General features: G+C 43.4%; 1 protein-coding gene across 5 annotated transcripts in view; it reads right to left on the bottom strand.

Annotated features, from left to right (window-relative positions):
- Positions 1–14,574, bottom strand: part of PISD (phosphatidylserine decarboxylase) — a 66,526-nt gene that overhangs the window by 10,517 nt on the left and 41,435 nt on the right. For 4 of the 5 annotated variants that reach the window (XM_044275475.1, XM_044275477.1, XM_044275478.1 and 1 more), the window contains 3 exons: positions 8,730–8,868; positions 4,655–4,789; positions 2,653–2,813 (listed from right to left, as the gene is read on the bottom strand). In XM_044275475.1, coding sequence (XP_044131410.1) covers positions 2,653–2,813; positions 4,655–4,789; positions 8,730–8,868 — 435 coding nt within the window. The remainder of the gene's footprint in view (positions 1–2,652; positions 2,814–4,654; positions 4,790–8,729; positions 8,869–14,574) is intronic. The other variant, XM_044275474.1, reaches the window with a different exon arrangement.

The raw sequence follows: 14,574 nt of genomic DNA on the forward strand, positions 1-14,574 counted from the left end.
ATCCTCCGTCAAGGAAGGGAGGTAGGGAGATAATCAGAACCGTATCCAACGGTAGTGTAATAACCCCCTCCATGGAGGAGGTAACACGCACTGTAAGCACTGCACTCAATGGAAGTGCAACTACTCCACCTATGAAGGGGAGAAAAATATATAGGAAGTACTGTATCCTGAGTTAGTGCAAGTACCTAACCTATGGCATGAGGTAATGCACCCAGCAGGAATTGACCCCAATGGTAGAGAATTACACCCCTATGGAAGAGGATAATGCATATGAATAGTCCCGTACCCGGTGGGTAGAGAAATTCCTCCACCTATGTAAGGTGGTAATACTTACAGTAAACACTGCCACCCGCGATAAAGCCATAACGCCTCCTATGAGAGAGGCTAATGCATAATGCCAGTACTGTACCCAGTGGAACAGCAAATCCGTCAACAACCGAAAGGGGGGGACGCGAATGGCTGGCACTGACCAGTGCAAGTGCAGTCAGTCCACCTGTGGAAGGAGGGAATACAAAGGGTAAGTACTGTATCCAGTAGTAATGCAAATGCCGCCTAAGGAAGGGGGCAATGCATACAATCAGTACTGCCGGTAGTATGGATGCAGTCTAGAGGATTCATATCAGAGTCTGCAGAACTGTCCCCTGTTCCCTCAGAACCAACCCCTGTCAGAAGGGAGGGTTCTGAATATCACCCTAATGAGGAAGGGTGGAGGTGCGGAGGAGACCGGGGAGGAAAGTGTCCTGCTCCTGCGCAGCTCTACCTCTCAGCATCTAGCCATGGCAGTTGCAGGCTGTGTCGGCGGTGATATAACCATCAAACCACCCAGGAGGTGGAATCTGCATCCCTACATGACTGCTCACTGGATTGTGTGGGCGGCACTCACTCAACCCACGACCCAGGAGGGTGGATTGGGAACTGCCAGAGTTCCTCCGTTGGATTGCGCATGTGGATTAACAACCAAATGACCCAAGAGGGTGGATTGGGAATCCATCAGCTGTGCTCACCTGGCTTTGTGCAGGTGGAGTATCATCAACCAAACGGCCTCAGCAGGCGGATTGGGAATCCTTCAGATGTGCTCCCCTGGATTTGTGCAGGTGGAGCATTATCAACCAAACGGCCCCGTAGGGCGGATTGGGAATCCTTCAGATGTGCTCCCCCGGATCCGTGCAGGTGGAGTATTTTCAACCAAACGGCCTCAGCGGGCGGATTGGGAATCCTTCTGATGTGCTCCACTGGATTTGTGCAGGTGGAGCATTATCAACCAAACGGCCCCGTAGGGCGGATTGGGAATCCTTCAGATGTGCTCCCCTGTATTTTTGCAGGTGGAGTATTATCAACCAAACGGCCCCAGCGGGCGGATTGGGAATCCTCCAGATGTGCTCCCCTGGATTTGTGCAGGTGGAGCATTATCAACCAAACGGCCCGTATGGCGTATTGGGAATCCCTCAGATGTGCTCCCCTGGATTTCACAGGTGGTGGCATATACCCCAGACGACCCAGAAGGGTGGTCTGGGAATTCTTCATGTGTGCATTCTCAACCAAACAGCCCCGGAGGGCGAATTGGGAAACTGCGAGCAATCCTCCCCTGTCCGGATAGGACATGGGCCCAGTCCCATACCCCACCAGCTGGGTGGACATGCCGGCAGGAAGGGGTTAGGGTTAAATTCCTAATTTAAGGTATTTGGCCTGCAGAAAGAGGACACCGGATAATCCAGTGCCGGTTGCAAAGAAACGACTTGCCATAAAGGGTTAACCCAGCTCAGAGGACCGGAGGAGGAGCTCAGCGGGCACCTGGGGGAGGAGGGACAGCTAGTCGGGGAGAATCCGCGCCTAAAGGACGAACCCGCCCCCTCCATAACCGGAATGAAAGTTGCGGCCTAGTAGGCCGCAAAGCCGGGACATAAAGTTCGGCGCACAGCCGGCGAGGTACTTACCCAATGCGGACTACTCACCCCATCTTCATCCTCTTCTCTTCACCCTTTCTCAGAGTACCAGCAGGGTCACCTCTTCAGCAGTTGGCACCTGAAGTGGCAGGAGACTGGAATGGCGGAGGGTCTCGCCGGATTCAGGTGACCCCTTGGCTGCCGGGAAGCAGGGGAGCTGGGCTGCCCTGGTCCACTTTCGTTTCTTGGGGAGGGCGAGCGGTGAGGGATTCCGACACCGGCCTTGCTCCCGGGGTAGACAGAGTGGCTAGGCGACTTTCCCCAAACCTAAAAAAGGAAAAAGATAAAATAATAAAAGTAAGCCGCCCTGCAAAAGCAGGGAGGTCTGCCTCCTACGACACTAAGCTAAAAACTGATATGCTCTCTCCAGGCTGGAGGGGGTATAGCCTGCAGGGGAGGAGTTATCACTTCTTAGCCTAGTGTCGCCTCCTAGTGGCAGCAAGCAGCTATACCCACGGTCTGTGTCCCCCAATGATACGAGCAAGAAATATTTGTTTTTTGGATTAATAGTTTTATTTTATATACAATAATTGGGCATTATAGGTGGTGTTTTAGTGCATGCGTGAACTATTCATTGATATGGCCCTCTGTATCAGTTGATCAAACAATTTTTTTTTTAGCATGTCCATAGGCTAAAGTGTGGTGAAAAAAATATAAAAATAAAATGATCAGTACATTTATATACTTTCATTGTACTAAAATCACTTACCCTGTCAAAATATATGCGGATGGACCCAACATTTGTCGCACCAACTGCAGTGAGTGAGAAAAATCCATGTTTCCATCCCCCTGTGAGTACAACCCGTTCATTGTAACAGAACAACTCTTTTATCCACCGAGCAACTCCTGGGTTCACAGACATGAGAGATCCTATGGAATCAACGATTTATAGTGACTTTGTGATAGAAATACACTTTAGGCTGGGTTTACCCGCTGCTGTGAAAAAACAAACAAAAAAACAAAACAAAAATTGCATCACAAAAACCACGTGCGTTTTTACCATGATTGCTGCGGTTTTGTAATGTGGTAATTGCAGGTGAAACATGTTAAAGTGGTTGTCCCACGAAAAATATTCTTCAGTTCTCAAACCAGCGTCTGGATCAAAATACTTTTGTAATTGCATGTACAGTATTTTTTCGCCCCATAAAGCTACATTCACAAGAATGCATTTTGCTTCCGGGTCCGTTCTGTTTTTTTGCAGATAGGATGCAGGCCCATTCATTTTAATGGGTCCGCAAACAAAATGTGGACAGCACAGTGTGCTATCCGTATGTCCGTTCTGTTGCCCCGCCCAAAAAAAAAAAATAGAACATGTCCTATTCGTGTCCGTTTTGCTGACAAAGATAGGCATTGTTACAATGGATCTGCAAAAAAAAAAAAAAAAACGGATGCCTTACGAACATTATCCGTATTTTTTGCGGACTTCTAAATACATACGGTCATGTAAATGTAGCCTAAGACGCACTTTTTTTTCTCCCGGGTCACAGCATGGCTGGAAGACCAGGGAGGGTGCTGGATCTCGGGACTGGCAGTGGCGTCCGGCGCATGAGAGGTCTGATTGGGAGTTTTAGCCGAGGTCTAATGAAAAATATTTTCTTATTTTCCTCCTCTAAAACCTAGGGGCGTCTTATAGGGTGAAAAATAAATGTTATTAAAAAGTTAGTGTAGCCACTAAGTTATTCACTTTAGTCTATCTGTACAGCGCCACCTGCTGTTTGCTCTTCTTCAAAATTCTTTGTCCAGCTCATGGAGATGGAAGCACATGCTCAGTTCCATCCTTCGACCTCCACCAGTTGCATCAGAAAGGTCAAGCTCCCTGAGCAACCAGCTTAAAATAAATCTAGCTGAGCAATGAATGTGGAGATCTCTAGATCCATGTGAGGTGCAAGGCTGGTTCTAGCTTTGTTAGAAAGGTATCATGTACTATGTGATGTCTGATTTTCATTTTTACAATATTAATACGATAACCCCTTTAAAGGGAATCTGTTAACAGTTTTCTGCTGCCCTCACTTTTAAATCCTAACAGCTCCGGCACATGCCAATGAGTCCCCATATTCATGAGCTAACTGCTCACCCTGCTCACTTGCCTCTGACAGTTTTTTTCCCAATTGAATCAGCAGCAGGTGGGTGGGACAGCAATGAGCGCATGAATATTGGGACTTATTGGCATGTGCTGGAGCTGTTCAATACAAGATTTTGGCAAAACAGCTTCGTTAGGACACCATAAAACTGGTGACAGATTCTCTATAAATGTTTCACCTGTGAAAAAAAGCATGGGCACTTACAGCAACGCAAAACCGCAGCAATTTCTGTAAAACAGTTTTTGGTCACAATTTTGTTTTTACAGGAAGGTGAAGGCAAATTTATGTTTTTAATCCACACATTAATATATTAGGCTACGATCATGGTTTAATACGACAGCCATTTCCAAGACAAATTAAAATCTGTCCAACATAAAGCCTCCAGTAAGCTTTTCACCACAGAAACCTTCCAGATCCGTTTGATGAACTGAATGGTCTACTTTTCTATGCAAGTCACCTATCAGAATTAGACCTCATGCATACAACATGGAGGTTGCACTGTGACAAGTGGTAGTACAATGCTCCATCGGGTGTGTGGCTCTGTGCATAAAGACTATGATGTAACAGGTCGATATTAAATTGCGTGTTCATGAATACACTTACACTTTGCTTTTTATAAAGGGTATTTACCTGGAAAATGGCGCCTATGATACACATTCCAGTCTGTTGGTGAGTGAAAGCAGTGATAGTCACCAGGGGCCAAGTAAATGACACAGTGATACAGCTCGTTTCCGTCTTTTGTTACCAGTTGGTCCTGGAATGAAGCTGCAGGAAATAGTATTTCACAGTTAACATAAATATCTGTTAAAGATGTGTGAATTTTATTCTATATTTTGTATATCTAGGATTGTAATGAGTTAACTTTTTCTACTTCCAAGTGCCCACCCACCCCCCTCTTTGTTTCAAGACTGGAGAGGAGAGAGAGGGGGGCAAAGAGTTGTGCTGTGGGAAGTGTCTGATTTCTCATCTTTCTACAGGTGTCCCCAGAGTGTGGTGGAATGCGTAAGCCAATCATATGGCTTGATGATATGTATATATTATTCACAGCCTATAGAGAAGCACATCTTTGAAGTGTCACATATGACATAGGCAGTATTCTTGTTAGAATAAACTCCATTACAAAATGGCGATGGTAACCAGATGTTTACACTAGTTCACATTCCAAAGTAGGACCCAGTGCGCAGAAGCCAGGGTGCTATCTCCTCTCTTATCTCTTCCTTTTTGACCAATGAAACAATGTTTTAGCCTCAGTTAGGACTGCCCTCTTCTGAAAATGTATATACGCTTACCCCATGTAATTAAAGTTAGAGATTGCTTTGACCAACTTCTGTGTCAGTGTTCAGTCTCTCAGCCACGCGTGGATATTAACCCCTGGGGGGGGGGGGGTTACATTGATCTGGAACACCAGAGTGTATCTAAAATGCCCTAATTTAGGGTGGTTTTAACATATCACTGAAAAGAGATGAGTACATTCTGGAAGAAATTTATAAAAGGATGTATGTTGACTGGTGTGCAAATTTTTTCTATTTTTTTTTGGTGTTTAAGGGTCCATTTAAACGTCCGTGGTGTGTTGCGGATCCGCAACACACCCGGCCGGCACCCCCTATAGAAATGCCTATTCTTGTCCGCAGCTGCGGACAAGAATAGGACATGTTCTATCTTTTGCGGAGCTGCGGACCGGAAGTTCGGGGCCGCGCTCCGCAAATGCGGAAGCGGAGAGCACATGGTGTGCTCTCCGCTTCACGTCCAGGCCCATAGAGAATGAATAGGTTGCACCCGTTCCGCACCCTTTGGCGGACGTGTGAATGGGGCCTTCAGCTGCAAATTTTATTTTTTATTTTTGTGTCACCTCATTCAGTGAGCCATAACTTTTCCATCAATGTAGTAGTATGAGGACAATTTTGGGGTATATATTTACTAACTATAGTTCAATTTTTTGAGGGGATGGGGAAATTTATGTGGCATAAATAAAAATGTATCTATTCTGTGTAATTATGGCGATATCATATGTATAGCTATTTTTCCCTTTACTACTTTTGCAGAATAGCAGCACATTTCATAGACAAAAAAAAAAAAAACATGTTTTTGTGTTACCTTGAACTACCCCCCCATTGATGTACCTGTAATGAGTGTATGAGGGGTTTTTGGTCTGATTGTATGAGGTTTTTTTGCACAAGTCATATTTTTTCATTGGATCATTTAGTGGTAAATATAAGTTACAAATTAACTTTTTTTTGGGGGGGGGGGGGGATGCAGAAGAAAAAGCAATGGCACTGTTTTTTGCATTTTTTGTTAGGTTGTTCACTGTGGTTAAAACGATTATAAAAAGTATATGTTTGCAACGATACCGTATATGTGTGTTATGAAAAATAAAATCACTTTTTTGTTAGAAGAAAAAAAAAAAATAAAAAAAAAATTCATGATGCAATATGCTAATTGGTGCTTAGTGGTTGACACTGGGATCCTTGGTGTGAATCTGACCAAGGACATCATGTGCATGGAGTAATGGAGTATTTGTCTCCCCCCTCCCCCAGGGTTTTCCCTGGGTGCTCGGGTTTCCTGAGCTTCACTGGGAACAGCGTGATACTAATGTCTGTAAAGGGTTGTGCAATATGTTGGCGCACAATCAGTGGTCATTAATGATCTTGGCTTGTAAATGGAAAGGGCTCGGAGCTCCACTGCGTGCCCAGACTCATTCAGTTGCTGTATAAAAACAGTGCTGAATATATTCGAGCCTACCACAGCGACAACACTACTCACAAAAAGTTTGGGATATTTGGCTTGTGGGTGAAATTTTAGGATGAACCTAAAATGCACTCTAAGGGTGGGTTCACACTAGCGTTAGGGATTCCGTTACGGCTTTCCGTTATAACATTGTTATAATGGAAAATAACGGAATACCCAGACAGAATGCAAAACGGAAGGCTTTAAAAGGCATTCAGTTTGCTTTCCGTCCTAATAGACAGGACTTCGTTTTCAGTCTTGATTAACGGGACCCAGACGGATCAGTTTTGATTCCCATAGACTTCTATTAGGACGGAAAGCAAACGGAATGCCTTTTAAAGGCTTCCGTTTTGCATTCCGTCATAATAGAAGTCTATGGGCAGAAGAACGGATCCTTCCTTCTGTCTTATGGATTCTGTTATAACGGAAAGCCATAACGGAATCCCTACGTTGATGTGAACCCACCCTAATTTTTACAGGTGAACGTAATGTGACTTTTTCGAAACTTTTGAATGCACATGTCCAACTGTTCAATGTTTCAGTACTTTTTGCATAACTTACTGTTCTCCATCAAGGAGCTTAACGGCTAAATTCACAACAGGTGTTTGATCCATGAATCACCCAATACATTTCCTGGATCAATTAGAATTGATATTTAAACAGTCCTCCTCATCATTCTGTTCACATTTTGACATCATGAGACCAGCCGGCACCTAACAATCAACAGTACCTCACAATTACGAAGCTTCAAGCAGGATGTTCTCAGATGGAAGTGGCCACTGAGCCTAAAGTGTCACAGAGAGTCATCAGCAGGTTGCTACAGAGAGACGGGAAGGGTCACAGAAAGCCTTAGAAGTAGACTTCTTTTGGCCACATTGTACACTGATGACCACTTCATTGTGAACAATGCCCTGCTGAACTGGATGATGAATGCCACACAACTCCAGGCACATTTAAGGGAGGTGAGAGGCACCCAAGTTTAAGGTCAGACCATTCGAAACAGTTTACATCAGCGTGGTCTGCGTGCTAGACAACCTGCAAGGGTACCTGACCACAGGTGTCATAGTCTTGCATGGGCCAGGGACGCTGGACAAAGGACCAGTGGGCCTCTATTCACTGATGAAAGTCAATTCACTCTGAGCAGAAATAATGGCCGCCAACAATGTTGGAGACTTTAAGGAGAGCGTTATGCATCAGCCACTGTTGTCACCAGATGAGCCTTTGGTGGTGTGTTATAGTATAGTCAGGTGTGTCTAGTCGATACAAAACTGCCCTATACTTTGACTAGTACAGTGATAACCGCCAGCTTATCGGTTTCACATCATTAGGGAAAGGCTACTGGAGACTGGAGTACCTCAATGGAGTGGTCTGCACTTTCCCCAGACCTGAATCCCATTGAAAACCTATGGGATCAGCTGAGTTGCCATGCAGAGGTTCGTAACTCTGTACCCCAGAACCCCAATGACATGAGGGCCGCTATTAAAGAACAGTGAGTTGCCATGTCTCAGCAGACAATAAGTAGACTTGTGAACAGCATGAGACATCGTTGTCAAGCTGTAATTAATACTGAAGGCCACATGACAAGTTATTAAGACATTGACATTTTGTTGGCTTTTGTTTCAATAAATAGTTTAAGATGAGGAAATCACCATTGCTGCTTTTACTTAAATGCCTTACTTTCAGGATATAATATCACTGTAGCGTGACCTTTTTACATTTCCATAAATTTCACCTGAAAGCCAAACATCCCTAGCTTTTTGTGAGTAGTGTATGTTTGTTAAGAAGTATGCTAGTTGTTTCTCAAGACAGGAAAATCATGCAGTGGAGCTACGGTAATTCTACACATAATGAATCCTAAAAAACAACATATTCACATAAGCTTTATTACATACATGTTTAGCCTACTAGATAGAAATAAAATGTATTTAGCGTGAGGAGTTCTGCCAACTAATAAATGTGGTAGCACCAATGCTGGTCTTACTCTTACTGATGGGTAGGTTCTCAGTCCAAGTCTGTGGTCCTAGGAAGGATTCTAGTGAATAGGTTACCCCTTTAACCTGCTCTACTTCACAGTTTTTCACTCGTCCAAAGTGCAGAATCTTTCCATCTGATGGGCTGATCTGGTAAGGACCAAACAGATTTTATTAGAATTCAAATAAAAAGTACCAGGTTGGTTTACTTTTCTAAGACGGGACATTTCTAAACATCAGGCTTACAGGGTATGGTGTACAGAGTGACAGCATATGGGACGCTTTGCAGCTGATTCAAAGCAAAATTACCATTTTAAGAAATTAACAAAATCTAAGGCTGCTTTCACACAGTCAAGCTATTGATCAGGGTTTTTCATCAGCGATTGTGCGGGACAGCAACACAGAACAGATACAAATCTTTTCATTATACATTTGTGTAGGCTCCACTCCTGATTCACAATCACTGATGAAACTCACTGATCAAACAAGGACGGTGTGAAAACGGCCTAAGGCTGGGACTGGACCCAAAAGTTTTGTTCGTTAAAGGGAACCAGTCACCGGGATTTTGTGTATAGAGCTGAGGACATGGGTTGCTTGATGGCTGCTAGCACATCCGCAATACCCAGTCCCCATAGCTCTGTGTGCTTTTATTGTGGAAAAAAAACGATTTGATACATATGCAAATTAACCTGAGATGAGTCCTGTCCCTGACTCATCTCACATACAGGACTCATCTCAGGTTAATTTGCATATGTATCAAATCGTTTTTTTTCCACAATAAAAGCACACAGAGCTATGGGGACTGGGTATTGCGGATGTGCTGGCGGCCATCTAGCAACCCATGTCCTCAGCTCTATACACAAAATCCCGGTGACAGGTTCCCTTTAAATGATCCTAGCAATCAGTTGCTTTTTTGGGGGGAGCTTTTTTTTTTTTTTTTTTGTTACTAGGAAAAACCTCCATGGCTGTGACGCTCTCCGCTGTGATTGGATCACGGCACAGCCAGGGAAAAGGAGACGACCATTGAGAAACTCTGGCGTCTCCTCCTCCCTGTACCGATGCTCAGTATTTATATACTGAGCGCGAGAACTTCAGGTGGGCGCAGCGGGGCATAGGGGTGAGGTTTAAAAAAAAAAAAAAACTGGGTGGCAGCATCAGAAGGGGGTACCCAGCAACTACAGGTATTTAGCTCCTATAAGTAAAACAGATGAAAGGTCCTCTTTAATTGATTGTAATTGTGCATGGGCAGTTTAATACCTTCCCAACCAGCTCATGGAAGTCCAACCAGTTCTATAGCGAGTCTCCCCGCCTTTATAATTATATATATTCAAATCCCCCCCCCCCCCTCTTTCCCCAAAGTTAATATAAAAATAAATTAACAAATAAAATAAACATCATGGGTATCGCAGTTCTATCAAAAATACTTATCCCATAAGCCAAAACGGTGAAACGGAAGAAAAAAAAAAAAAAAGTCAAAATTACCAATTCACATTTTTTTTGGTCACTTCACCGCCCACAAAAAAAAAAAAAAAAAAAAAAAATGGAATAAAACGTGATCAAGAAGTCCTACACACCACATAGTATCAATAAAAAGTAAAGCTCGCCCCCTTAGCAATGCAAAGAAAACATGTTTTTAATTTTTTTTGTATTAAAAAGCAATAAAAACTACACGTTATATTATCGTTGTAATCATACAGACCCGGAGAATAAAAGTAAACGGTCAGTTTTATAGCATAGGAAAAAAACAAAAACAAAACAAAACCGTGGTGTAATGTTTTTATTATTTTTTTATTTTTATAATTCCACCCCATTTGGAATTTTGTTTCCGCTTCCCATCACATTGTATGCAACCGTAAATGGCGTCATTAGAAAGTGCATCTTGTCCCGCAAAAAACAAGTACATATGGCTATGTGAATGGAAAAATAAAGTTATGGCTTCGGAAGGGCTGGGAGTAAAAAAGAAAAATAAAAAGTGGAAAAATCACCCAGACTTAAAAGGGTTAAGGCCAAAAATATACAGGCAATATATAAGCAACAATGTTTGATGCTTTAGATAATGCAATATCGGACAAAAGTTTTGAGAATTACATAAATATTGGAGATTGGAAAAGTTGCTGCTTAAGTTTTTATAATAGCAATTTGCATATACTCCAGAATGTTATGAAGAGTGATCAGATGAATTGCATAGTCCTTCTTTGCCATGAAAATTAACTTAATCCCCCAAAAAAACTTTCCACTGCATTTCATTGCTGTCATTAAAAGGACCTGCTGAGATCATTTCAGTAATAGTCTTGTTAACTCAGGTGAGAATGTTGACGAGCACAAGGCTGGAGATCATTATGTCAGGCTGATTGCCATTTTAACCCAGACTTGACCTGTTAAAAGGAGGGTGATGCTTGAAATCATCGTTCTTCCATTGTTAATCCTTTCATGACCAAGGGTCATTGATGCCCCAGTGTCCAGGTCAAAATTTACAAATCTGACATGTGTCACTTTATGTGGTCATAGCTTTGGAACACTTTTACTTATCCACGCCATTTTGAGATTGTTTTCTCGTGACACATTGTACTTCATGATGGTCCTATATTTGAGTCAATATATTTCACCTTTATTTATGAAAAAATCCCAAATTTACCCAAAATTTTGAAAAATTCTCAATTTTCCAAATTTCAATTTCTCTGCTTCTAAAACAGAAAGTCATACCTAATAAAATATTTATTACTTAACATTCCCCATATGTCTACTTTATGTTGGCATCATTTTGGAAATGTCTTTTTTTTTTTTTTAGGAGGTTAGAAGGCTTAGAAGTTTAGAAGCAATTCTTAAAATTTTTAAGAAAATTTCCAAAACCCACTTTTTAAGGACCAGTTCAGGTCTGAAGTCCCTTTGTGGGGGTTTACATAGTGGAAACCCCCATAAATGACCCCATTGTAGAAACTACACCCCTCAAGTTACTCAAAACTGATTTTACAAACTTTGTTAACCCTTTAGGCGTTCCACAAGAATTAAAGGAAAATGGAGATGAAATTTCAAAATTTCCCTTTTTTGGCAGATTTTCCATTTCATATATTTTTTTTCTTTAACACATTGAGAGTTAACAGCCAAACAAAACTCAATATTTATTACCCTGATTCCGCGGTTTACAGAAACACCCCACATGTGGTCGTAAACTGCTGTACGGGCACACGGCAGGGCGCAGAAGGAAAGGAATGCCATACGGTTTTTGGAAGGTAGATTGTGCTGGATTGGTTTTCTGAACGCCATACGTTTTTTATTTTTCTGCCGATCGTCTTGTGCAGGGGCTCGTTTTTTGCAGAAAGTGTTGAGGTTTTTATTGGTACCATTTTTGGGTACATAGGATTTTTTGATAATTCATTATTACACTTTATGGGGCAAGGTGACCCAAAAATTGGCTGAACATTTATTTATTTTTACAGCGTTCATCTGAGGAGTTAGGTCATGTGAAAGTTTTATAGAGAAGATTGTTACGGACGTGGCAATACCTAATATGTATACTTTTTCTTATTTATTTAAGTTTTACACAATAATAGCATTTCTGAAACCAAAAAAAATGATGTTTTAGTGTCTCTCTAGTCTGAGAGCCATAGCTTTCTTATTTTTTGGGCGATTGTCTTAAATAGGGCATCATCACCTTTTTGATCGCTTGCTGTTGCACTTTTTGTGATTTAAGGTGACAAAAATAGCTTTTTTGGCACAGTTTCTTTTATTTTTTTTATGGTGTTTATCGGACGGGGGCTATCATGTGATATATTTATAGAGACGGTCGTTATGGACGCGGTGACACCTAATATGTGTATTTTATTTTCTCCTTTTTTTATAGGAAAAGGCAATGTCTTTTTTAAATTTACATATTTATTTATTTTTACTTTTATTATTTTCTTTTTTTTATCAGTTCCCTCTTGGATCTTAAAGATCCAGTGGGGCTGATAGTTGTACTATACTTTGCAATGCTCTTGCATTGCAAAGTATAATACTTCCAGATTGCCTGTAGGTGGCAGCACTGGACGCTTTTGCAAAGCGTCCGGTTGCCATGGCAACCATCGGGTGCTACAATCACAGCGCTGCAGCCCCGATGGTGGAGAAAGGGAGCTCCCTCCCTCTGATAACACCATGGATGCCGCAACTGCGGCATCTATGGGGTTACAGGAGAGTGTCAGCATAGAGCTGACACTCTCTACTGATGGCGGTGGCTCAGTAATGGAGCCGCCACCATCACACACAGAATGGGGAATATGGGGCAGCGCTGGAAAGGGGGGGAGGGGGTCGGGGGGTACTGACTACAATGGGGCAGGAGGGGCGGCTAGAAAATTAATGCATGGGGCGGGGAGGGGGCGGATCGCATGCCATCAGGGCAGGAAGGAGATGAGCGCAGGAGAGGGGCACATATCGGCGGGGCACATATCGGCGGGGCACAGATCGGCGGGGCACAGATCGGCGGGGCACAGATCGGCGGGGCACAGATCGGCGGGGCACAGATCGGCGGGGCACAGATCGGCGGGGCACAGATCGGCGGGGCACAGATCGGCGGGGCACAGATCGGGGGGGCACAGATCGGGGGGGCACAGATCGGGGGGGCACAGATCGGGGGGGCACAGATCGGGGGGGCACAGATCGGGGGGGCACAGATCGGGGGGGGCACAGATCGGGGGGGCACAGATCGGGGGGGCACAGAGGGGTTACCAAGGGCTTGGAGCGGCACAGATCGGGGGGCATGAGGAACACTAATGGCTTTCAGGCTCTGATCGCAGATCAGAGCCTGAAACCGGCATTTTAACACTGCCGCAATCAGATTGGTTAGTCTGCACAGACTAACCAATCGGATCGATTGCCGGCAAGGGGCCACTCCGATTGGTCCCTTGCTGACATTACTGCACTGTATGCTGTCCGTGACAGCATACAGGGCAGGGGCAGAAGCTTTAATCCAAGCGCTTTGCAGCGCTTGGATTAAAGAGCTGCCAGAACGTATATATACGTGGTAGCTGCACGGGGTATGTGCAGCTATCAAGTATACAGACGTGGACAAAATTGTTGGTACCCTTTGGTCAATGAAAGAAAAAGTCACAATGGTCACAGAAATAACTTTAATCTGACAAAAGTAATAATAAATTAAAATTCTATAAATGTTAACCAATGAAAGTCAGACATTGTTTTTCAACCATGCTTCAACAGAATTATGTAAAAAAATAAACTCATGAAACAGGCATGGACAAAAATGATGGTACCCCTAACTTAATATTTTGTTGCGCAACCTTTTGAGGCAATCACTGCAATCAAACGCTTCCTGTAACTGTCAATGAGACATCTGCACCTCTCAGCAGGTATTTTGGCCCACTCCTCATGAGCAAACTGCTCCAGTTGTGTCCGGTTTGAAGGGTGCCTTTTCCAGACTGCATGTTTCAGCTCCTTCCAAAGATGCTCAATAGGATTGAGGTCAGGGCTCATAGAAGGCCACTTTAGAATAGTCCAATTTTTTCCTCTTAGCCATTCTTGGGTGTTTTTAGCGGTGTGTTTTGGGTCATTGTCCTGTTGCAAGACCCATGACCTGCGACTGAGACCAAGCTTTCTGACACTGGCTAGTACATTTCTCTCTAGAATTCCTTGATAGTCTTGAGATTTCATTGTACCCTGCACAGATTCAAGACACCCTGTGCCAGACGCAGCAAAGCAGCCCCAGAACATAACAGAGCCTCCTCCATGTTTCACAGTAGGGACAGTGTTCTTTTCTTGATATGCTTCATTTTTTCGTCTGTGAACATACAGCTGATGTGCCTTGGCAAAAACTTCGATTTTTGTCTCATCTGTCCACAGGACATTCTCCCAGAAGCTTTGTGGCTT

This window comes from Bufo gargarizans, chromosome 1 (genome assembly GCF_014858855.1).
Source record: "Bufo gargarizans isolate SCDJY-AF-19 chromosome 1, ASM1485885v1, whole genome shotgun sequence".
Classification (NCBI taxonomy): domain Eukaryota; kingdom Metazoa; phylum Chordata; class Amphibia; order Anura; family Bufonidae; genus Bufo; species Bufo gargarizans.